Here is a 26,525-nt window from a genome sequence, read left to right on the forward strand (position 1 = left end):
CCCATAAGCCAGTGCTGCCCAATTACACCTGATTGACCTACAAACCCCAGATCATTTCAAATGGTGGAAGGAAACCGGAGCTCCTGGGGAAATCCCATGCAGACAAGGGGAGAACATACAAATTTCTTAAATGCAGCGCAGGATTTGAACCTGATCCTGATCGCTGGCACTGTCGCAATGTTGTACTAATCGCTACGCTAACCATGCCACCCAAACGTTTAGATTAGTCATGAAGTGCTTCAACACACAAAAGAACTGTCTGCACTATTGAAAACTTACTTTTTATACCAAGATAACTCTGAATATTTTTTATCTAGCTCATAGTTATTTGCCCTTTTTAATTCAATTGTATACAGTATTGCGGTGTTTATTTTACAAAGTAATGACTCAGCTGCAGCAAGTAAGAATTTCGGTGCAGATGCATATCTTTCAATTTATATGGTGATAAACTACTTAACATTATCATCATCTTTTCACTTTCTGGTTTCAAGGAAATTAATTATTGAGGATTATTTTAAATTTTTTAAAATTAAAAAATTTAATTTTTATGTTAATATTAGTATTTTCTTTTTCCATTACTTTACATCTTTATTTAAAATTCCAGTTGTTTTTCTTGATATTTTTCTTGTGGACAGCTTCAATTCCATTTGTGGCCAGTTGTTTGAGGGTAAATGTTATTTCTTAAGATTTATTTATTACTTTATTCATTTTTCGGTATTTGGGCATTGTTGGCAAGCCTAGCATTGATTACTCATCTCTGCCCTTGAGAGGGTGATACTGAATTACCACTCTGAATCACTACAATCTTGATGGTGTTGTTGGAAATGAAGTTTCAGGATTTAGATCCAGTGATAAAAGAATGTCTGCTGTATTTCTAAATCAGGAGATGTGCATCTTGGCTGAGAACAAGTGTATGTGAAGAACAGAAGGATGAAGAGAATGAAAGTGGGGCCACTAAAGGATAAAGGAGGCAACATGTGCCTGGAGGCAGAGGAGGTTGGGGAGGTCCTAAATTAATATTTTGCTTCAGTATTCACAAGAGAAAAGGACCATGATCAGTGTGAGGTCGAAATAGAACTGGCCTGTGTTCTGGACAATGTGGAAATTAAGCAACAGGAAGTGTTGGATCTTCTAAAAAATATCAAGATTGATAAGCCCCCAGGGATGGGTAGGATATTCCCAAGTTGCTGTGTGAAGTGAGAGAAGAGATAGCTGAGGCAGTCGCTATTTTTGAATCCTCTTTGAAGGCAGGGGAGATGCCGGACGATTGGAGAATAACAAATGTAGTCCCCTTGTTGAAAAAAGGTAACAGAGAATCCTGGGAATTATAGACTGATGATTCTTGCATTGGTGGGGTGCAAACTATTGGCTAGGATTCTTAAGGATAGGATCTATGAGCACTTGGAGGAATACATTCTACTCAAGGATAGTCAGCATGGCTTTGTGAAGGGAAAGTCATTCCTCATGAGCCTAATTGAAATTTTTGAAGAGGTAACAAAAGAAATTGATAAGGGTAGGGTGGGAGATGTGGTCTACGTGGATTTTAACAAGGCATTTGACATGGTCCCCCACGAGAGACTCATCCAGAAAGTCATGAGACATGGAATCAGTGGAATCTTGGCTGTGTGGTTTAAAAATGTGGCTTGGAGATAAAAAAAAACCAGAGGAGTAGTGGAAGAAAAGTATTCTGCCTTCTGCCTAAAGGTCGGTGACTAGTGGTGTGCTGCAAGGGTCTGTTCTGGGACCCTGTTCTTAGTGATTTTTATAAATGATCTGGATGAAAAGGTCAGTAAGTTTGTGGATGAGACAAAGGATGGAGGAGTTGTGGATAGAGCTGAAGGTTGTTAAAGATTACAAGAGAATATAGAAAGGACGCAGAGTTGGGCAGAAAAGTGGTAGATGAATTTCAATCTAGATAAGTGTGAGGTGATGTATTTTCAAAGGACAAACCAGAAGGCTGAGTACAGGGTTAATGGTTGGTTACTTAAGAGTGTGGATGAATAGAGGGACTTTAGGGTTCAAATCCATACATCTCTCAAGGTCGCTGCACAGGTTGATAGGATAGTTAAGAAGGCCTATGGGATGGTGGACTTCATCAATAGGTGGATTGAATTCAGGAGTAGAGAGGTTATGTTGCAACTCTACAAATTTCTGATGTCCACATAGAGAGTATTGTGTTCATTTCTGATCACCTTATTAAAGGAAGGATGTGGAAGCTATGGAGAGAGTGCAGAGGAGATTTGCCAGGATGTTGTCTGGATTGGTAAACAAGTTTTATAAGGCAAGGTTTGGTAGAGCTGGGATTTTTCTCTTTGGAGCATAGAAGGATGAGGGGAGCCTTAATAGAAGTATATAAGATTATGAGAGGCATAGATAGGGTGGACAGCTAGTGCTTATTTTCCAGAGGAGATATGTACAAAGTGAAGAGAAGGAAGTTTAGGGGTGACATCAAGGGTAAGGTTTTTATGCAGAGAATTGTGGATGCCTGAAATGCCTTGCCAGGGATGGTGGTGGAAGCTGAAACTTTAGGGGCATTTGAGAAACTCCATGACAGGCACATTGATGAAAGAAAAATAAAGCGTTAATGGGTAGGGTGGGTTTAGAACTTTTTTAAGGAATATATGGGTTAGCACAACATTGAGGGCTGAAGGGCCTGTACTGTGCTGTTGTGTTCTATGTTCTATAGCCCTTTTGGCTGATTGTTGGGTTTGATTTTGTTGCTGAAATCTGGTTTGCTATATTTTTTTTATTAGAGTTGCAGTTTCCTTTAGTAGCATTGCAGTTACACAGACTATCCTTGAGCTGCTTCTCTACTATACCACACTAATCACTACACTGATGGTTGAGTTCAGATTGTTGGAGTTGAAAAACTGCAGTGCATTTTGTTGACAGTGTATGCTGCACTCCTTATGTGCTGGTGAGAAGGGATGAATATTTAGGCTGATGGATAATGTGCCATTGAAATTGGTTATTTTCCTGGATGGTATTAATTATTTTGAGCTGAATTCATCCAGGAAGGTGGAAAGTTTTCTGTCATTCTAACTTGAGATAGTAGATGGTGAACTGCTCAGGATATTAGCAAATTTGACTTTCAGAATAACCGGTCTTTGACCTGTTGGATGGTAATTATGGGGTACATGCAAAAGTTTTTAAACTCTCTCTTATTGGAGAAGATAAATAAAATACTCAAGTCCTGTTTTATCCTTTAAATTTACCTCTGCTAACATTTCGATAACCCAGATATACTGTAGAGGTATGCTAAAATGGTGTAACTGGAACAATCTCTGCAACCTTGATCCCCTCCACAAAATTCCTGGCCGTTGATGCTTCCCTTTTAAATTCCAGAGCAAAGCCAGAGAAGTCCCTGATAGCAACAGTCAGTCGGATAAGCACAGTGCTGCTATTTTGTACTGCTGTCAAACCCATCTTGGAAAAGGAGAACTATCTGTAGCAGCTGGGTCTTGGATGCAGTGGAAATCTGATGGGAAATGAAACAGCAAATGCTGAAAATAAATAACAGGGCATGTACCATCACGGGATAGAGAAGTGGAGTTGGTTTCGCAGATAATGCGATAATGAAAAATCAATTATGTGAAACATTACTAATGGGTCAGATTGTATTCAGTTGAGTTTGAGGTCTCACTCTGGCAGCTTTATTATGAGGTGTAATATTTTGTGAACTCTGATCAGGCCTGTGGTAGCAGATTCCAAGGCCCAGTCCCTAGAGTATAATCTGTTAACAAACCAAATCTAAAATTATCAGTTATCTGAATATTTGAGACATTTAAAACATTTGAGATATGGTTTAAATCTAAAAACTATAAATAATACATTTATTTCATATATTTATAGATATAAATTCATTGTTTATTATCAGTTTATTTAAAAAACAGACCCCTTCACTTTCTTCCCTGTCTAGGTCAACAACAGCTTTCAAATGGCAAGTCACTTCAGCTATCAGAGACATGATTGTTATAAAAATGAGAGGCCAGGCCTAAAGTACTGATTTTCACGCATATAATGCGTGTATTATCTGCACATTTTACAAACCAGGTACCCCCCCCCCCCCCGCACATTATATGCACATACACGCAATACGAGAATATTTTTACATGTTGAAAGAATGTGCACAATTAATAGTGGGTGTGGGAAGTTGAACCGACAATTTATAGCAAGCGTGGGAATATAATAGTGGCATTGAAAGAACACACACAATTAATAATGGCCATGAGAAAGATGCGCCGACAATTTATAGCAAGTATGGAAATATTATAGCGATTATGAGAATATAATCGTGGCAATGAAAGAATGGGCACAATTTGGATTTTGGGAATATCTCTTTGTGCTGAATGCCAAGTATTCCTATAAACAGTACATTCTGGCTAGGGCACTGCACCTTAACATGTTAATTGCCTAGACCTGTCCCTGAGGGAGGAGATAAACATATCAAGTGCCTTTGATTTGAGACATTAGAATTAAAATCCTGCTTAATTCTTAAGTATGTCTTCAATGTATTTAACTGATTCCTCTCCAAAGCTTGTTAATGTGTTGCAACAGGATATCATCTAGTTTATCGGTGATTGACACCTCAGGGGTAAATTGATTGGGTGTTAATCACAGGAGATTAACAGTGGTGGCAGATACTGGTATGTCCTTTGCCTCGTGTCCTATTTAAATGCAAATTTATTTTTCCAGTCAGAATTTAGAATACTATATGTGAGTGCATGTTATATGAAAATATTTTTACACAATTTATGATTTTCTGCCTGTTATATATGTGTGTGCGATATAGGAGTGAAAATATGCTACATCTGGTGGAACAGGAATAGAGAGTTGCTACCATCTGATTTCCAGTGGATTCCTGTCTTCTGAGCTGCAAAGCCTGGGGTAGAAATTATTAATGCACTGGCCTATAAAGAGGAAATAGCCGCCAATTTCTTGTATATAAATGAAGGTTTCAACTCTTTCTCCATAGATGTTGTATGACCGACTGAGTAATTCCAATGTTTTTCATTGCATTAATTGTGTCTCCTGACTTTGACCTGATCACTGCTCATGAATTGTTCTGGTTCATGGGATGGTCAGTGCAGTGAAATATCTGACCTCATTGAACATAATCTGACTGAGCATTAATGTTTCAGATCATTATCCAAGGGTCATTGACATGAGATAGTCACTCTAGTTCTCTCTGCAGAAATACAACAAGACCTGTTGCATATTTCCTGCATTTTTGATTTTGAATTTTTTTGAAGTTGGGCATAGACTGAAACAACATGCACTAGTACAGTCATCCCTCCAGTCACTAAAACTAATGTTGTTTTCTACTCAACCAATTTTTAATTCAATATGCCTTTTTTCCTTGGAACCCCTGGGATTTTTCTTCCCTGATGATCCCTTCATGTGTTTTTTCTTCAGTCTTGCAAAATTTGAAGTACACTGCTTCAAATATGCCACTGTAATTATCCTTTTCATTACATAACTTTAACAAATCCACGTGGATTATCCCTGATTAATCTGTGCTACATGAAATGTTGATTGCTGCTATTCAAAATGTTTTCAGTAATTTGCCTACCACCAACTTGGGGTGATTAACTCACAGTTTTTCTGTACATTCCTTTCTCCTTTTTTAACATAGTACCACATTAGTGATTTTTTTCCCCAGACATTCAATGTGATGTACATGGTGATTAGGGTGAAACCAGATCTTCCTCAAATTCACTACCCGTTAACATGTTTCATGGATAAAAGATAGCTCCTTGTTATTATTTTCCTCACAAACCAATCAATGCTGATGGTGTTCCAAGGCTAACGGAGCAAATGTGTCAAACCAACTCCAGCCAAGATAAAATTGTAGAGTAAATACTTATGTGAATATTTATAGTGGAGTTAAAAGTATGTTTTATACATGTGGATGATGTTCTCCCAATTCTAAGTTTAGAATCTCCCTTGTCAGGAACCCAGTGTGAAAAAAAAACAATCTGAAGAATATTTTTGATATTTGGGTAGCACAGTTAGCATAGCGCAGTTAATGCAATGCTATTGCAGTGCCAGTGACTGGGTCTTGGGTTCGAATCCTGTGCTAATTGTATGTTCTCCCCTTTCCTGAGTGGGTTTCCTCTGGATGCTTTGGTTTCCTCCCACAGTTTGAAATGTACCAGGGTGTAGGTCATTCGGGTGTAATTCGGCAGCATGGGCTCATGGGCCCATCTAAATCAGTGGATTTCAAACTTCCCCCAAACTCACATTCTACCTTAAGCAATCCCTATGTCACAAGTACTCTGTGATTTGTTACAAGCCCAAAGGACCCCGAAACCCAGCAGCAATAGGTATTCACCATGACAAATGGTTACTTAAACAAAAGTTGTTTTTAATTATCAAACTTTAACTTATCACTATTAACTTAACTAACCTAACATATCTCCCTTCTAATTCTAAGCACAATTGTATGTAATGTGTGTGTAAATTTAAGAAAAGTTCTTTGGTTCACAGTTCAATCTCACTTCTCATTCTTCCAAGTTCTCTGGTTGCAGGCAAATCTTATACTGTACACAGAATTTAACATATATAAAGTTCACCAGGGTTTGGTGCTTGAAAGGTAAATGTTTACCGCTCAAGAAGGTTCTTGTAGGTTTGCAGAGAGAGATTTTTTGTTCCAGGATTTCCACAACTGAGGTACCACCATTAGTCACCTCAATGCCTTGCTGATGAAACTTGCCCCATCAGGGTTCTCCAGATGAAAACCTCTTTCTTTCAGGCTACCACCGAGTTCCTTTCTGTTCCCCTTATTCCAAGAGAAACACCAGCCATCTACCACTCTGGAGCTTCTGTTTCAGTTCCAACAAACTTCTCCTGGCTTATTACAGTTTTCTGTGTCACACACAGTCAAAGACTCCCTTGTGTCTCTCTCTCTATCTGAGATTCAAACTTGCCACCAGCATGTCTTCTTTCTCACTTGCAAAAACCTCTCTTTCTCACTTGCAAAAACCTCTCCTTCTCCAGCAAACGATAGAAGTTATTCTGCTCCCATCGATTGTTTTAGCTAAACAATAACCTCTCAATGACCTCTGAATGAGCACTTTGCAGAGAGGTCAAAAGCCTTGCAAAAAGGTCCAATACAGACATCCTGGCTCTGGTTGTTCTTCCAAGACAATAGTCCATTCATTTCATGACATAATTTCAATTAGTACCTACTTGTGAAATGTGCATAGCATTCTCCATAGCTTCTGTAAAGTCACTGAATATGAATTTTTCAGTATTTTAAATAAGATCAGTTTTAAAATATGTGCATGTAACCTACTCTAATTTTACCAATTTATCTCCCAAAAACATTCCGAAATATTCCATCACAGATTAGAAAGGGATTGCTGATTCTGATCCTAAAGCTAAAGTAATAACTAATGGTAACATTTAATCAGCACCTTCACTGTCCCGATCTAGTAGATAAGGTTGTCCATTATCTCCAGCTCATTTCCCTCCTAGCTATTGAACCTTTAGCAGAATCCATCCATCTAGGTCCAGACATAAAGGGTTTCAGGATCAATCAGGAAGAACATAAAATCAGTTTATTTGCTGATGATGTTCTGATATAATGTGAGTGAAAAGAAAAAGGTTTGAAAACCACTGTTTTAATCGTACCTAATTGACTGATTATGTACACAGTTTCATAATTCCAAAGGAAATGGGCCAATGACAATTTTTCTCAAGCAAAATATTTCAATAACAACTGGATCTAGAGCAGTAATTCTCAACCTTTCCTTCTAACTCACATACCACCTTAAGCAATCCCTTACCAATCCAGAGCACTTGTGGCTTAGACATTGCTTAAGGTGGAATTTGAGTTTAAAGGGAAAGTTTGAAAACTATTGGTTTAGACCCTGGATTCTTTTCCCAATGTCCTTTTTTTTAAAGCTTTTATTCACACTACCTCTGTGAGAAGCTAATGCTTCAGAATATTACTTTATTCAACTAATCAAGCTTCCATTTAATAAGAGTGCCTCCAATTAATTGAATTGGTCTATGTCACATTTGTGGCCCGAAATGTGAAGTTAATAAAACATTAAACACAAGTTTATCAGGTAAATTTCTGAGTGTCTTTATTCTCCCGTTTCCCTTGTTCTCTTGCTTGTGTTCTTATCTCTCTCTCTCATACCACGTGACTTCCGGTATATCTCATACATATTCATTATCATGACATCCCTCCTTTAATCAGAAATAAACTTTACCTTCAATTACCAATATCCCTCGGAAACATACAAACATCGTAACTAATGGTAATACTATAACTCAACTACATAAAATTTACTTCCTACAGCATTCATACATGCACTTTATGATATAAGATTAAATACTGTCCCAAAGTTCTTATTAAAACTATGGCACAAAGTCTTCGTATCGTTTGGACACTTTCCGGTTTCGTTTCGGCCTGCCTGCGATATTGTCGTCACTTCTCAGTTGTTCACTCTCAGCGTCGGCAATACTGTTTGCCACGGCTTCGCGTGTTTCTGGCGCTCTAGTCACTTCATCAGGAGTGCTGGTAACTGCCTCTGGAACATCATCAGGTCTCTCAGTTTCAACATCTCGTATTAGCCTTACAACCTCTTCGCTCGATGTATCTCTGGACTGGTACCTTTTTACACTTGATACATTTCTCTTATACAGGACTCCAGTCGGAGACTTGACTGTCACCATACTGCCACTTCTGGATACGACAGTATAGGGTTGATGGTAATAAGGTGTGTCTAGCTTACCACCAGTTTCATGCCTCACTAGAACATTATCTCCTGGCATGATGTCTGAGTACTTGGCTCCACGTTTCGAATCTGTGTACAGCTTTGCTGCACCTTTCTTTTCAGCATCGTGGTCCCTCATCTCCTGGTCGTCTCGGATTTCCTTTATTTCTGGCATTTTTGTGCGGATTTTTCTCCCAAAAAATGCTTCTGCAGGACTTTTTCCAGTGGTTGCCTGAGGCATTGCTCGATAGACAGCCACATAAGATAGCAATGCTTCTCGCCAATTTTGTCCTTCAGCGTGTGCAATCCTCAATCATTTTTCAATGGACTGATTTTGTCTCTCTACTTCTCCATTGGCTTGCGGCCATTTCGGAGTTAATTTATGATGGTGGATACCTGTGGTCCTCATGTATTCTGCAAATGTCTCTGAAATGAATTGTGGACCATTGTCAGAGTATAATGTAACAGGTAATCCATATCTTGCGAATATCTCTGCTAACGCTTGTATTGTTTTTTCAGTGGTTGTGGACTTCAACACCACGTACTCATAGTATCTGCTGTAGTAATCTATCACTACCATAATTGATTCACCCGTCGGTAAAGGTCCAAGAAAATCAACAGCTACGTCGATCCATGGTCCTGTCGGAAGTTGCGTACTCCGGATCGGTTCTGGTGGATTACTCCTACTTGTGATTTGACATCCGTGACAAGTTTTAACAAATTTTTCTGCATCTTTATCACAACCTGGCCACCATACCTTGGTCCTGAGGTTTTGCTTGGTACCAACAATACCTAGGTGTTCTTCATGTGCTAAGGATACGATCTTCGGTCTCAATCTTTGCGGAATCACCAATCTGCAACCTCTCAATACACACTGTCCGATGCAACAAAGTTCGTCTCTAATGGAAATGTAAGCCTTGTGAGTACACTTGTCCCATTGTCCACTCTGTATGCATTCTCTTACTTCCATGAGTTCTGGATCACGTTCGGATTCTCTCTCAACTTTCTTCGTAGTCACAGCTTTCGGTGTCGACTGAATAGCTACGAAGCGTACAAAGCTCTCTGTTTCTGTTCCCAATTCTGACTTGGAAGGTGGACCTCCATCCTTCACCAATCTGGACAGCGGATCAGCAATGTTTGCTTTCCCTGCAATGTGGATTACTTTATATTTGTAGGGTTGTAGTCTGAGTACCCATCTCTCTATTCTGGCACATGGTTTGGATCTAGGTGCATAGATCACCTCTAATGGCTTATGATCTGTGATGAGTTCAATTTCAATGCCGTATAAATATGCATGGAACCTCTCACAGGCCCATACAAGTCCGAGTGCTTCTTTCTCTGTCTGAGAGTATCTTCTTTCCACATCTGATAACGATCTGCTGGCATAGGCAATGATTCTTGGTCCTCCATCATGCATCTGGACCAACACGGCTCCTAAACCAACCGGGCTGGCATCCGCTATGACTTTGGTTGATGCCGCTGGATCGTAATATCCAAGAGTTTTTGCATCTGTCAGGCTTTGCTTCAGTGCTGTGAACGCTTTCTTCTGCTCAGATCCAAAATGAAATGGTACACCTTTCCTGGTTAGTTTCCTTAGTGGTTCTGCCACTGTAGTGAAATTAGGAATGAACTTTGCACAAAAATTGACCAATCCCAGGAAACTCCTCACCTCTGTTGCGTTCTGAGGTGCACGTGCCTCTGCAATAGCTTTCACCTTGGCCTCTGCAGGGTTTAGTTCTTTCTGTGTAAGTCTGTGTCCCATGAAGTCCATTTCTGACACACCGAACTGGCACTTGTTTCCATTCACAGTAAGGCCTGCCTCCTTTAGTCTAGATAGTACACGCCTCAACCGTTTGTCATGCTCTTCCTTCGTTGGTGCATAGACTATGATGTCGTCAGAAATGTTGGCAACTCCAGGAATGCCTTGAATCACTTGATGGATTTCATACTGGTAGATCTCCGAAGCTGCATTAATTCCAAATGATAGTCTCTTGTAACGATACAATCCACAGTGAGTCACCAATGTAGTTACATCTCGGGAACCTGGATCCAGCTCTAATTGATGATAGCCCCATTTCAGATCAATTTTTGAGAATACCTTGCTGGTAGTTAGTTCTTGAAGTATTTCCTCCACTGTTGGTATAGGGTGTCGTTCTCTAATTATAGCTTCATTGGCCATTCTCATGTCAACACATAGTCTTATGTCACCCTTTGGTTTGGGCACAATCACTACAGGACTGACCCATTGTGTTAAATGTTCCATCGGTTCAATAATGTCTTGTTCGATCAATTCTTTAGTTTTGGCTTCGACTTTCCCACGAAGTCCAAACGGAGTTCGGCGCATTGGTTGTGCCTTGGGTTTGACCGTTTCATCTACCGCTAGCTTCAATTGTCGACCTTTCAGCTTTCCTACTCCTTGGAAGACTGCGGGGAATTCTTGCTTCATATCCTCGTATGACTGAATTGAATTGACACAAGCTCCAATATGAAGTATTGCCAGGTCTTGCGCTGTGCTTCTACTCAGCAATGGTTCTCCCCTCTCTTCTATGACCATAAACTCTGCTTCGGTGTACTTATCTCCAGCTTCAACAGTTGCAGTAAAACATCCAATGGTCTGCAATGGCTTGGTTGCTGTGTATGGATACAGTTTCTTGGAATACTTCTTTGAGGTACAGATGATCTTTTTCCTTTTCAACTTCTCCCATAAATGTCGATCAATCACATTACTGTCGCTGCCTGAGTGTACAATGACCTGCACTGTCACTCCACCAATGATCACTGGGACCTTCTCATGACATACTTCATTCAACGTAAATTGGTAACAACTCTGTTCCTCCTGGGTATCATCATCGTCACCGTCTATCTGGTGAATGGTATCTTTCTTTCCAGGATACTTTCCCCCAGGCTTTGCCTTTGGAAGTTGTACTCTTCCTCTTCTGGTCTGCATTGGACTTGCTTTTGCACTTCTTTGCAAAGTGGTCCTTACCTCCACACTTTCTGCAAACTTTGCCTTTGGCCGGACAATATGGGTTTTTTCCAAAGTGACCTCGGTTTCCACATCGATAACACTCCACGTCCTGTGTCGACGTATATCTTGGCTGATTATGGCGATGTGAGAGCCTCTTAATTTGCTGGCTTGAGTTGTCTTTCAGGGTCATGGTATGAAATTGCCCTTCAACAGCCTCTAATGCAGCAGCAATGGTTAAAGCATCGGTGAGTTCCAACTCACTCCCTCTTTCCAGTAGACGTCTTCTGAGTTTATCTGATCTGCAGTGCTGTACGACTTGATCCAGTAATTGGTTGTCCATATCAGCTGGCATGTAATTGCATCCAACAGCTAGCTGGCGTAGTCTCGTCACGTACTGAGCAATTGTCTGGCCATCTTCTTGTCTCGTTCTCCGAAACAAATGGCGTTGAAATGTAGCATTCGGTGTCACTACATAGTGTGCATTTAATGCATCTACCGCTTTCTGGTACTCATCCTTTCTTCCAGTATTCAAAAGTGTCTTAAATCTTTCCTTAACTGAGGGTCCTGCAGTGAAAAGAAGTAACGCCCTTCTCTGCACTGTTTGTTCAACTGTACCGGTATCTAGAAATAGGCCACGACTGTCGGCGTAGGATTCAAATTCTTCCAGCCATGCCTTCCACTTCACACTTACAGTGCTTGCATCACCAGTCGGGTCAAAATGAGCAATTCCACTATGTGTTAGAAAGTCACCGTCTGCACCAGCCATGAGGAAATATTTCAGCCCCAAATGTATTGAGTCACAGAGAAAATTCTTATCACCTTGAAGTTGTCTGTAAACCTCTGTAATCTTGTTTAGTCTTTAATTTTCTTCATGCTTCTTTCATCCTCGTCGTCAATGTCACATTTGTGGCCCGAAATGTGAAGTTAATAAAACATTAAACACAAGTTTATCAGGTAAATTTCTGAGTGTCTTTATTCTCCCGTTTCCTTTGTTCTCTTGCTTGTGTTCTTATCTCTCTCTCTCATACCACGTGACTTCCGGTATATCTCATACATATTCATTATCATGACAGTCTATACTTTCTTACACAGCAAGCAGGGAATATTTTGGACACACTATTACTGTTGGATTATAAATTCTTTATCCAATACAAACTCAGTTAATTTCAAGGCCAAGAATTTCTGCCTTGTGTCCCTTTGATGATTTGAATGCATATTAACATTTGCTTTCAAACTCATTTCCATGGAAGCTGATTTTAAAATTATCTGTTAATTAGAGTGACAGTATGGAATATAATTTTTTAAAATACTATTGTACAACATAAAAATGTCCCCTTTGACTCACCATGCCCATCTCTATAAATCATTTGCCTGTATTAAGTCAATTGAGTTCTAAGCGTTTGATTTTCATCTACCTGTCCTGTTGCCTCATAGAAGTTGTGTTTGTATCTGCCTCCTCTCCTCTACTCTAACAGTACTTTTCAGATGCCAACCATTCTTTGTGAGGGGCGGCATGGGGGGGGGGGGAGTGGGGAGCTGCTTTCCCCTATGTTTTCCTTTGAACCACCTCCCTCTCACCTTTAAAGCTATGTCCTCTTGTTTCTTGTTTCAGACAGCCACACTGGAGGAAAAAAATCTTGCCTCTCATAATTCTTTATACCTCTATCAAATCACTTCTCAGCCTCCTTCACTTCAGAGAAACAAATACAGAGCATCCAGTCTCTCATAACTAAAGCCCTTCAATCTAAGCAACATCCTGGTGGATCTCCTCTCCAATGCAATAAACTATCACTTTAATTATATAAAGATGGCAAAAGAGCAAATTTTTCACCTGATCACACCTGAGAAACTTAAATTTATATATATTAATATTATGTTTAGGAAAAAAAAATCATTTACCTAGTTTTAGTAGTAAATGGAAGTCAGTTTCTTGGTCCATTTTTGTATTATTTAAAATGTCACAAAATTATAAGTCACTCAGCTTTTGTGTCTAAAAGATGTTTGTTTAATTTTAACAACTGCCTTAAAAACCTTCAAAGAAGAACAATTATAGCAGTTTATTTTTGATATCATTGTTAGTTTTGTGGGTGAAAGTCAATCCAGGTAAATGTGAAGTAGCATAAACAATGTGTATTATCATTTCATACTGAACATATTTTGGTCTGATTTGTCTTATCCAGGGAAATTTCTCATATTTGATCTGAAACAAGAACAATTCAACAGAAATTCTGAGCTAAGGAGGCAGCTACAGTGCCCTCCATAATGTTTGGGATAAAGACGCCTTTTTTTTCCCTTAATTGCCCCATGTGTTCCACTGTTTAAAGTTTATAATCAAAGAATTCACATGTGATTAAAGTGCATATTCCAGTTGATATTCAATGTTATTTGTCTACGTTTTGGTTTGGCCATGCATAAATTATAGCATGGCACCATAGTGTTTGGGATATTTGGCTTCACAGGTGTTTATGATTACTCAGGTATGTTTAATTGCTAGGCAAGCTAGGCTTGCTTCTTAGCTGTGATCACCTTTGGAGTCTGGAGTTGCCATTTTTCAACATGAGGACCAGATTGTGCCAATGGAAGTTAAAGAAGCTAATATGAAGCTGAAAAACAAGAATAAAATAGTAAGAGACACCGCCCAAACCTTAGAATTACCAAAATCAACTATTTTGAACATTATTTAGAACAAAGAGCGTTCTAAATAATTGAAAAGGAACTATTCCAAGGAAGACCTCCAGAGCAGATGACAGAATAATTCTCACCATAATGAAGAAAAATCCCCAAACTTATTTCTGACAGATCATGAACACTCTTCTGGAGGTAGATGTAGATATGTCAATGACTACTCTCTGCAGAAGACTTCATGAAAAGAAATACAGGGGCTGCACTGCAAGAGGCAAACAGAAAGGATGGCCAGATTACAGTTTGTCAAGAAGTATTTAAAACTGCCTGCAGAATTCTAGTAAAAGTCTTATGGAAGATGAGACCGAGATTAACCTGCATCAGAGTGATGGCAAGAGAAAAGTGTGGAGACATAAAGGAACTGCCCAAAATCCAAAGCATACCACCTTTGGCATGGTTCACATCTCAGTGTAGCCTTTGTATTTCTGTTCATGGAGTCTTCAAGCAGATAGTAGTCATTGACATATCCACACCTGCCTCCAGTATAGCTCTTTTATCCCTGCACCAATGAAACAATTAAAAATACCTGAGTACTCACAAACACATGTGAAGCGAAATGTTATGGTGCCCTGAAATTAGGGGATTATGTACAAAAATGAGCAAATTTAAATCCTTGGGAAACACTAGCTTAGAGGATCTTTCCTGGACCCAACAGACTAATGGCATCATGGAGAAAGCATGTCAGTGCCTCTACTTCCTCAGGAGTGTGCAGAGGTTTGGTATGACTTTGGAAATCCTAGCAAATTTCTACAGTTATGTGGTGGAAAGTGTGCTGACCGACTGTATCATGGTCTGATATGGGGACACTAATACTCCTGAGTATAAAGCCCTGTAAAAACCAATGGACACAGCCCAGAACTTCACAGGTAAAGCCCTCCCCACTATTGAGAACATCTACAGGGAATGCTGCTGTCGGAGAGCAGCAGCAAACATCAAGGATCCACACTACCGGGAGGAGTCACGTGATGGAGTAGTGGCCGGTAGGGGAACTCCAGCCCTCTCCAGAAAAGTTAAAAAAAGATAGAGAAAAAGCAAAGGCACAAACTTAAAAACCAAAACAAAGTGAAAGTAAAAGTGTGAAGAAAATGGCAGCGAAGAAAGAAAAACCAAAAACAACGGTAAGAAGAAGGAAAGATGTCGGAAGAAGAAGGTGAAGGCCTTACCTGTCCGAAGAGGCCCATCGCGGAGAGAGAGGCCCGCTCCCTCAGGTCAGTGGAGGTCCTGGGCTCGGGACTACAAAAATGGCTCACAGAGCCGAGTAAAATTTCGCAACCGCGCATGCGCATGAAAAAAAACACACTGACGGGAGGGGGGAACAGCTGCGGAGTCGATCTCCACAGCTGAGAGAGACACCTGCAGCATAGCAGCAGGTGCAGAACACAGAGAATAATGACAACAAGAAAGAAGAGGGTAAAAAGAAAACAAGGAAACAACAGATGATCAACCCAGAGGAAGAAGAAGAACAGAAAGAAGTGGAAGAAGAAGAGAAAAGCAAGACAATGGATGTATCTTTTTTTAAAGAATATATGGAATCAGTGAAAGAATGGCAATTACAAGAATTTGATGAGATAAAAAGAAGAATTAAGAATGCAGAAGAAAGAATGAATAAAATGGAAGTGGCCATATCAGAATTGGCAAAAAGAGTGGAAAATATGGAAAAACGAGAAACATTTGTAGATATGGAAGTAAAAGACTTAAAAGAGAAATTAGAAGAATCTAATAAAAAAGCTAAAGAAGCACAGGAGCTGTTAGCTCAGAAGATAGATATAATAGAAAACTATAATAGAAGAAATAATATAAAGATAGTGGGCCTTAAGGAAGATGAAGAAGGCAAGAATATGAGAGAATTTATAAAAGATTGGATCCCCAGGGTCCTGTGAAGACCAGAATTACAGGAAGAAATGGAAATAGAGAGGGCACATAGAACTTTAGCCCCGAAACCACAACCGCAGCAAAAACCAAGATCCATTTTAGTAAAATTCTTAAGATATACAACAAGAGAAAATATATTGGAGAAAGCAATGAAGAAAGTAAGAGAGGACAAAAAGCCACTGGAATATAAAGGTCAAAAATTTTTTTTCTATCCAGACATAAGTTTTGAACTCCTGAAGAAGAGGAAGGAGTTCAATACAGCGAAAACGATCTTATGGAAAAAAGGATATAAATTTATGTAAAGGTACCCAGTGGTATTTAAAATAATTATTCCAGGGCAACAAAACAGACTATTCTCGGATCCAGAGGAAGCAAGGAAATTTGCAGAACAACTACAAAACAAGCAGAGAGATGAAGACATGTAATAAGAGTAAAAATGACCACGATCTATATGTATGTGTGTAAAGGGGTATATGTGTGTATATATATATAGTGTGCATACATGAATGTATCCGTATTTAGAGGAAAATATATAGAGTATAGACTAGAATTAATAAGGGAGGGAAATGGAATAGAGGGAATAAGGAGGGAATTAAAAGAGTGACCTTTGTTACATATGAAAATTGAAATCTTTTCTGGGGGGGCTGGGTGGGGAGGAGTTACAGTCACTGCAAAATCAGCTGACGTCTGCGAGTGAATTCGCAAATCCAAATGGAGAGGGGAAATGTGGTTGTCCGACAAGGGATAAAGGACAACTCAGGAGGGGGAGGGGAGAATGGGGTTAAAGAAGTTTTAAATAGGAGAATAGGGAAAATGTTTGATGTTTTAGAAATGTTGACTTATAAAGTGTTCAAAACAAGAAAGCAGAAATGGATGAGAAGGAAAGGTAATGATGGAGAAACGGAAAGGGAAGATAAACAATGTATAAAATGGCTACGCTGAACTATATGACTTTAAATATTAATGGAATACATAACCAAATTAAAAGGAAGAAACTGCTAAATTTACTGAAAAAAGAAAAAATTGATATAGCATTTGTGCAAGAAACACATTTAACTGAATTGGAGCACAAGAAATTAAAGAGAGATTGGGTAGGACACATAACAGCCGCGTCGTATAATTCAAAAGCAAGAGGAGTAGCTATATTAATTAGTAAAAATGTGCCAATTAAAATAGAAGAGGAAATAATAGATCCAGCAGGGAGATATGTAATGATAAAATGTCAGATATATTCGGAGTTTTGGAATCTACTCAATGTATATTCACCTAACGAAGAAGATCAAAAGTTTATGCAAGATATTTTTTTGAAGATAGCAGATACGCAAGGGAACATATTAATTGGAGGGGATTTCAACCTGAATTTGGATTCAAATATGGACAAAACTGGGAAAAAAATTAACAGAAAGAACAAAGTAACCAAATTTATAATTAAATCGATGGAAGAAATGCAACTTTTGGATATATGGAGGAAACAACACCCAAAGGAAAAGGAATATTCATATTACTCGGCTAGACATAAAACATACTCAAGAATAGACCTATTTTTGTTATCAGCTCGTATGCAAGATAGAGTAAGAAAAACAGAATATAAAGCTAGAATATTATCGGACCATTCACCCTTAATATTGACAATAAAGTTAGAGGACATCCCTCCAAGAATGTATAGATGGAGATTAAACTCCATGTTACTCAAAAGGCAGGATTTTAGAGAATTAATTGAAAGACAAATTCAAATGTATTTTGAAATAAACACGGAATCAGTTAAAGATAAGTTTATACTATGGGATGCAATGAAAACGTTCATTAGAGGGCAAATAATAAGTTATGTAACCAAGATGAAGAAGGACTATAATCAGGAAACAGAGCAGTTAGAAAGGGAAATAGTAAATATAGAAAAAGAATTAGCAATGAAGGAAGATACAACTAAAAGAAGAGAATTGGCAGATAAAAAAATAAAATATGAAGCACTACAAACATATAAGGTGGAGAAGAATATAATGAAGACAAAACAGAAATATTATGAACTAGGGGAAAAAACGCACAAAATTCTAGCATGGCAGCTTAAGACAGAACAAGCTAAGAAAATGGTATTGGCATCAAGGAAAAAAGACAAACAAATCACATATAATCCAAAGGAGATCAAGGAAAACTTTAGAGAATTCTATGAACAATTATACCAAACTGAAAACAAAGGGAAAGAAGGGAAAATAGATGAATTTCTAACTAAAATTGAATTAACAAAACTATAAATAGAGGAACAAAATAAATTAACAGAACCATTTGGAATAGTAGAAATACAAGAGATAATAAAAAAATTACCAAATAATAAAACACCAGGAGAGGATGGATTCCCAATAGAATTCTATAAAACATTTAAAGATTTATTAATTCCTCCCCTCCTGGAAGTAATCAACCAGATTGATAAAACACAAAGCTTACCAGATTCATGTAAAACAGCAATAATTACAGTAATACTAAAGCAAGGGAAAGATCCACTCGCACCAGTGTCATATAGACCAATATCTTTACTTAACACAGATTATAAGATAATAGCTAAACTATTAGCAAACAGATTAGCAGAGTATGTACCGAAAATGGTAAATCTAGACCAAACTGGATTTATTAAAAAAAGATGCACAACAGACAATATTTGTAAATTTATTAACTTAATTCATGCAGTAGAAGGGAGTAAAGCGCCAACAGTAGCAGTTGCTTTAGACGCAGAGAAGGCCTTTGACAGAGTAGAATGGAATTATTTATTCAAAGTATTGCAAAAATTCAGTTTACCATAGAAGTATATTAATTGGATTAAAGCATTATATAAGGGGCCATTGGCGAAAGTGACAGTAAATGGATATATATCAAAGCAATTTAACTTAAGCAGGTAAACACAGCAGGGATGCCCACTTTCACCTTTATTGTTCGCGTTAGCTATAGAACCACTAGCAGAATTGATAAGAACAGAAAATAATATAAAAGAGATAAAAATAAAAGACAAGGAATATAAAATCAGTTTATTTGCGGATGATGTTATAGTATACTTAACAGAACCAGAACTATCAATAAAAGAATTATATAAGAAATTGAAGGAATATGGAGAAGTGTCGGGTTACAAGATTAACGTAAATAAAAGTGAAGCAATGCCTATGAATAATGCGGATTTCTCAAAATTTAAGAAGGAATCACCATTCAGATGGCAAATGCAAACAATAAGATACCTAGGTGTACAAATAAATAAAAATCTCGGCCAACTATATAAACTCAATTATTGTCCACTAATGAAAAAATTACAGGACGATTTAGAGCATTGGAAAGATTTACCACTAACACTAATAGGAAGGATAAACTGTATTAAAATGAACATTTTTCCAAGGATATTATACCTATTTCAGGCATTGCCAATACACCTGACAGAGAAATTCTTCAAGGAGTTAAAGAAAATAATAAGGAAATTTTTATGGAAAATGGGGAAACCGAGTATAGCACTAGATAAATTAACAGAATGGTATAAACAAGGAGGCTTACAACTGCCAAACTTTAAAAATTATTATAGAGCCGCACAACTAAGATACCTATCAGATTTTTATCAAACAAGGGAAAAGCCAGATTGGACTAGATTAGAATTAGATAAAATAGGGGAAAAGATACCTGAACACATATTATATAAATGGGATGAAAAAGTGGTACAACATAGAAGTTCTCCAGTATTACATCATCTACTCAATATTTGGAAGAAGATTCATGTAGAAAGAAATAAAACAAATTATCAATTACCAAAACTAATATTGATGCAAAATAAGTTACTCCCTTTTACAATAGATAACCTTTCCTTTAGAGAATGGGAGAAAAAAGGGATCAAAAGAATAGAAAATTGTTTTTCAGGAAATAGATTATTATCCTTTGAACAAATGAAAGATAAATACAATATAACTCAAGATACAGTGCTGGCATATTACCAATTGAGATCCTACTTGAAGGACAAATTAGGAAGCAGTCTGAGTTTACCAGAGGGAAGTAACTTTGAATATGTGATTACAGATACAATGATAATCAAAAGATTTATAACAAATATGTATATTAAACTGCAAGAAAAGGAGAATGAGGAAACAAATGGTAAAACTAAACAAAAATGGGAACAAGATTTAAATATAAAGATAAAAAAGGAAACATGGGAGAAGTTATGTTCTGGAACGATGAGAAATACAATAAATACGAGGTTACGTATGATACAATATAACTGGATACACAGGCTATACATTACACCTCAAAAGTTAAATAAATGGGACCCAACAGTATCTGATAGATGTTTTCGATGTAAAAAAGAAATGGGAACAACAATTCATGCAATCTGGACATGTGAGAAAGTAGAAAAATTTTGGGAAGATCTAAACCAAATATTAAATAAAATTACAGAAAACAATATAGCAAAGAATCCAGAGATCTTCCTCCTAAGTAACATAAAAAAACAAAGAATTTGGAATTGATTTGGATGATGCACAAAAAAGATTTGTTAAGATAGCTCTAGCCGTAGCAAAAAAAATGTATTATGTCAACCTGGAAATCGGAAGATAATTTGAAAATACAACAATGGTATATAGAAATGAATAAATGTATTCCATTAGAAAAAATAACATATAGTTTAAGAAATAATATTGAAATATTTGAACAAATATGGGAGCCTTACATGAAACATAATAGTGAAAACCTACCGGGGACATTCACTACCTAAATTAACGAAAGGAGAAGGAAATGAAAAGAATTGACTCAGTGGAATTTCTGGTGTATTTTTATTGAATGACAACATTGTTTGACTAGTTTAATGTATCCTAGATTTTGTACTTTAAATGGACGGGAGGGGGGAGGTAGGGAGGGTGGGATGGGAGGAGGGAGGTGGGGAGAAAATGGCACTGTATATATTTGAAAAGGAAAAAGTATGTATCATGGTTAATGTGGTTTATGGTGTGAAAAATAAAAAATTTAAAAAATAAAAAAGGATCCACAGTACCTAGCACATGCTCTGTTCTAGCTGTTACCATCAGGAATGAGGTATTGGTGCCACAAGACTCGCACCACCAGGTTCAGAACAGTTGCTACCCCTCTACCATCAGATTCCTCAATAACAAATTCAATCAGGGATTCATTTAAGGTCCCTTACTTTTTCTCTTTGATTTTTTTCCCCTCTCTGCATTACACAGTTTGATTTCATTTCTTAATTTCTTTACATGTGTTCGTTGAGTACAGTTTTTTTTCCACTACCATTAAGTGGCAATTCTACCTCGCCTGCAGGAAAGAGAAAATCAGGGTTGTATGTGATGTCATATTCTGACAATAAATCTGAAATATGATCTGTATCATTGAGTGATTATTTCATCAATATCATAAAACTAAAGAGTTATCAAATGTAAGCCCATAAATTAATGTGATAGCCTGAAAATTCAAAATCCATGGGCATGAGCAAGAACACAGTTTAATATGGATTCAATTAATGAATAAGAGCTACTCAGGGAAATGTTGTCATAGATTAAATTGACATTCATAATTGTAACACAATCAGCCTTGTCTATTTGCATGATACCTGTGGTAGAGTAATATAGACCTCACACAAATCTTTCAAAGACAACTGCTTGAATTCTACTGATCTAAAAGCATATTACTTAATAGGGTGGCATGGTTGGTGTAGTGGTTAGTGCAATGCCTTTACAACACCAGTGATTGGGACTGGAATTTGAATCCTGCATTGTTTTTAAGGAGTTTGTACGTTTGTGGGTTTTCCTCAGGGGCTCCGGTTTCCTCCCACTGTTTAAAAAGTGTACAGGGGGGTGTAGGTTAATGGGGTGTAAATTGGGTGGCACAGACTCGTGGGCCAAAATGGCCTGTTACCGAAAGTTATATCTAAAGCCTTGCACTTGCCATGATTTCACATGGAAACATTATGAAGATTTATATTTGTGTAATGCTCATAACTGTACCAATGAGCACTGATGCCATGCCCTGCATGTAATATGTAAAGCTATATTGTTATAAGTTTTGAAAAATACCAATTCAAAACATCAGCTTATTAGTTCTAAATGAACATCCTGAATAGGGTGTTATCAATTTGGCAGATTCATTTTTAAGTGCTTTTGAACAAATAGTAACTGTCATATGTTCTTTCTATGGATACCTAATGTAAATGTTTATTTGTAGATTGTGCAAACAAATACAAATTAGATGTTAGAAACACAAGGTTTATGTCCTTTTCATTCAAGGACTTCATGTGAACTTCTCTACAACTTTTTAAATGCTGCAACAGCAGTTAGTCACATGATATAATCCTTGCATGACAAAGCATAACTATTCTTTGCAACACAGTACATACACAAGTCAAGAATGGATTTGTAATGGTTACAAATGATCTATATTGTGGTTGCTGGAAATATGAAATTAAAATTTTAGATCAATAACTTCTTATCAGTTTGATGGTCATTAATCTAAAATATAAATTTAATTTTACCCTCTTCAGATGCTTTCTAACCTGCTGAGAGTTTACACAGATTTCTGTTTGATATTAAAGCTTCTGTATTGTGTGAAAATGGATCACTTGGGACATGAATGCTATTCAATTAGTGTTCTTGAGGCAATTCAGAATACTGAATCAGTGACTGATTTGGGTTTACTCAAGCTATTTGCAATGGTACCTCTCCTTTGTAATGTGTCAGTAAAAACTTAATAAAGGAAAATTAATCATTTCGTAAAATGATTTATATTTTACTTATCCTTGTTTCTGTCCAATCTTCATATCCCTTGATTTACTCAACATATAAAATTCTCCCCTTGGTTAACTTTTGGTCACTTATGAATCATGTCTGTATTCCTCTCCAAATGACTTCCTTCACACTAACTTGAAATGTTTTTTTGATTATCGTAAGTGTTGTTATTTTATCTCTAATACTGGAGCAAAAACTGTTTTCTTCATTTACAAGAGCCAGGATGTTCCGAAGTTGTCATTTTGTGTCAATGTAGTAACAAGCACATCCCCCCCCACATCTCCATCGGGCACACAAAACTCAAAACGGTCAACCAGTTTACCTATCTCGGCTGCACCATTTCATCAGATGCAAGGATCGACAATGAGATAGACAACAGACTCGCCAAGGCAAATAGCGCCTTTGGAAGACTACACAAAAGAGTCTGGAAAAACAACCAACTGAAAAACCTCACAAAGATAAGCGTATACAGAGCCGTTGTCATACCCACACTCCTGTTCGGCTCCGAATCATGGGTCCTCTACCGGCACCACCTACGGCTCCTAGAACGCTTCCACCAGCGTTGTGTCCGCTCCATCCTCAACATCCATTGGAGCGCTTACATCCCTAACGTCGAAGTACTCGAGATGGCAGAGGTCGACAGCATCGAGTCCACGCTGCTGAAGATCGAGCTGCGCTGGATGGGTCACGTCTCCAGAATGGAGGACCATCGCCTTCCCAAGATCGTGTTATATGGCGAGCTCTCCACTGGCCACCGTGACAGAGGTGCACCAAAGAAAAGGTACAAGGATTGCCTAAAGAAATCTCTTGGTGCCTGCCACATTGACCACCGCCAGTGGGCTGATAACGCCTCAAACCGTGCATCTTGGCGCCTCACAGTTTGGCGGGCAGCAACCTCCTTTGAAGAAGACCGCAGAGCCCACCTCACTGACAAAAGGCAAAGGAGGAAAAACCCAACACCCAACCCCAACCAACCAATTTTCCCCTGCAACCGCTGCAATCGTGTCTGCCTGTCCCGCATCGGACTTGTCAGCCACAAACGAGCCTGCAGCTGACGTGGACTTTTTACCCCCTCCATAAATCTTCGTCCGTGAAGCCAAGCCAAAGAAAAAGAAAAGAAAAAGAAGTAACAAGCAAATTACAAGTGTCCTACCACTAAATGGAATGATGGATTCTGGACCAAAGTAATGATGATGAATCACAGTTGCATTCAAAGGCATAAATGTTTTCTAATTCTCGCATGACTTTTTAACATCAAGAACAAGCCTCAGCTAGCAGTACTGTACATCACAGAAACTGGCTGTTTAGCTCATCACATCCAAACCGATCTTTTTGCCATAGAACTAATGGCTTATCTGTTTATCTATATCTGAGGTTCTGATGAATTTATCAACAGGACTTATTTTAAATGATCTCTTAAGTTTTCCCAGGCTGGATGTCCACTGAGCCTGAAAGCAGTTGTAAAGCAGATGAAAATCAAAAGTAAGAATTTCCTGCAACTTTAGCTGTGAAGTAGATGATAGGTAAATGCGAAAATAAATATTTCCAATGCTAATATTTTTAAAAGCTATAGGACTTTTAGTTAGAAGTTGAGGAGATCAGTGAGTTCTTAATTTCTAAATGAAATCAATGCATGTGTGTATTGACTAATCACTCTGTGCCAATCTTTCCAAAATTCTGCTGCTCATTTTTTAGTTTTTGTTTGTCAGAAGTACTGGTATGAGTCTGGTGTTTCAATAGCTTGGCATTTTATGTTTAGATGAAGTAATATCTGAGATTTGTGCTCTTGTTGTATGATTCTCTAAATACTTCTCCTTATTGTTCTACTGAATGAGTTTTTTAATCCACTTTGAACTCATATTTTCTAAGCAGCATCGATTCACTGATATACTCAGTCACTATAATACATAACCTTGCATTTTGCCATTATAGAATACTGCACATTGCATTTGTCTTAATGTCATGAGGCCTCAGAGATATGTTTCCAGGTTGAACATATTACCAGCTAATGGCATTTCCTGAACATCTGGTCATGTATATCCTTTTCATTGATTGAGCAGCGTGCAAGTGGATTAATATTAACTTTAATTCCTTTAATCTTAAAATTTCATTTTAAAATCACTGCTGGCATGTGTGCTATTTAAATATGTTCTTGTTTTGCTTGTCATCAATCACCCTATTAACTTGTGAGGCAGCTTTGAGTGATCTATAGATCCTAAGGTCTCTTTGTTTCTCCACATTGTTAAGAATACTGCCATTAACCATGTATTGTGTTTTCAAGTTCAACCTTCCAAAGTACATCACTTCACACTTATCTGGATTGGTCTTCTGTCACTTCTCTGCCTAACTCAGTATCCTGTTGTAACCTAAGACTTCTGCACTCTCCACAATACCAACAACCTTTGTATAATCTTCAAACTAACTGACCTGCCCCTTCATTTCTTCATCGGTCATTATAAAAATCATGAAGAGCAAGGGTCTCAGAACAGATCCATGGAGAACGCTGCTTGTTACTGACCTCCAGTCAGAATACACCATCTATCACCATGCTCTGCCTTCTGTGGCAAGCTGATTCCACACAGTCAAGATTTCATGGATCCTAGGCCTCTTGACTTTCTGAATTAGCTTATTATGGGGAACCTTATCAAACTTCAGGCTAAAATCCATATATACCACAACCACTATGCTCCCTTCATCAATTTATATTGGCACATCCTCAAAAAACTAATTTAGGCTCATGAGGCATAGCCTGCCCATCACAATGCCATTCAGACTATCCCTGAGAAGACTATGCTTCTCTAAATACTCATAAATCCTGCCCCTAAGAATTGTCATCAATAGTTTACAAACCACTGAACAAAAATTCACTGGTCTATAATTTCCAGGATTCTCCCTATTACCTTTCTTAAATAAGGGGACTATATTTGCCATTCTGCAATCCTCTGGAACTTCTCCTCTGGTGAGGGAAGATGCAAAGATTATCGCTAACATCTCAGCAATCTCTTCCCTTGGTTCTTGTAGTAAGCTGAGATATATTGTGTCCGGTTACAGAGACTTTTCTATATGTGAATGTTTTTAAGAGGATCTAGCATTTCCTTTTTCTTAATCTCAAGCTGCTCCAACACATTAGCCTGTTTTACACTGATCTCACAATCATTGAAGTTCCTCTCCAGGTGAACAATGAAGCAAAGTATTCATTTAGAACTTCCCCAATTCCTCTGCCTCCTGCCACATGTTGTCCCTTTAATCCCAAAGCCATGTATTTTGGGTATATTGAATTGAGGCCCTTTTGTTTTGTCTTGAGATTATGTAAAAGTTGCTTGACAATATTTTGAAGAACAAGATTATTAGTGCCCTGGCACTGTTCAACTAGTACACAAGAATGTTATGTGGCAAATATAAGAATATTTTGATAATAAGTTAATAAAATATATGTTTAAAAAGGGGGGAATTAAGATTAGGTAGTTAGGTCACTTTTCACAAGCAAACATTAAATGACAGAGACAGAGAAACAGAGAGGGAGAAGGA

General features: G+C 37.9%; 1 protein-coding gene and 1 long non-coding RNA gene across 4 annotated transcripts in view; one reads left to right on the forward strand and one right to left on the reverse strand.

Annotated features, from left to right (window-relative positions):
- ccdc85a (coiled-coil domain containing 85A) overlaps positions 1 to 14,031 on the forward strand; it is a 55,392-nt gene extending 41,361 nt beyond the window's left edge. The window contains exons 2-3 of one of the 2 annotated variants that reach the window (XM_069931497.1): positions 4,793 to 4,887; positions 13,878 to 14,031. In XM_069931497.1, coding sequence (XP_069787598.1) covers positions 4,793 to 4,872 — 80 coding nt within the window. In that variant the 3' untranslated portion in view covers positions 4,873 to 4,887; positions 13,878 to 14,031. Of the gene's footprint in view, positions 1 to 4,792; positions 4,888 to 13,877 lie in introns of those variants that run through there. The other variant, XR_011355769.1, reaches the window with a different exon arrangement.
- LOC138760647 (uncharacterized) overlaps positions 1 to 26,525 on the reverse strand; it is a 123,303-nt gene that overhangs the window by 84,771 nt on the left and 12,007 nt on the right. The gene's annotated exons all lie outside the window — the stretch shown is intronic.

This window comes from Narcine bancroftii, chromosome 4, assembly GCF_036971445.1.
Source record: "Narcine bancroftii isolate sNarBan1 chromosome 4, sNarBan1.hap1, whole genome shotgun sequence".
Classification (NCBI taxonomy): Eukaryota; Metazoa; Chordata; class Chondrichthyes; order Torpediniformes; family Narcinidae; genus Narcine; species Narcine bancroftii.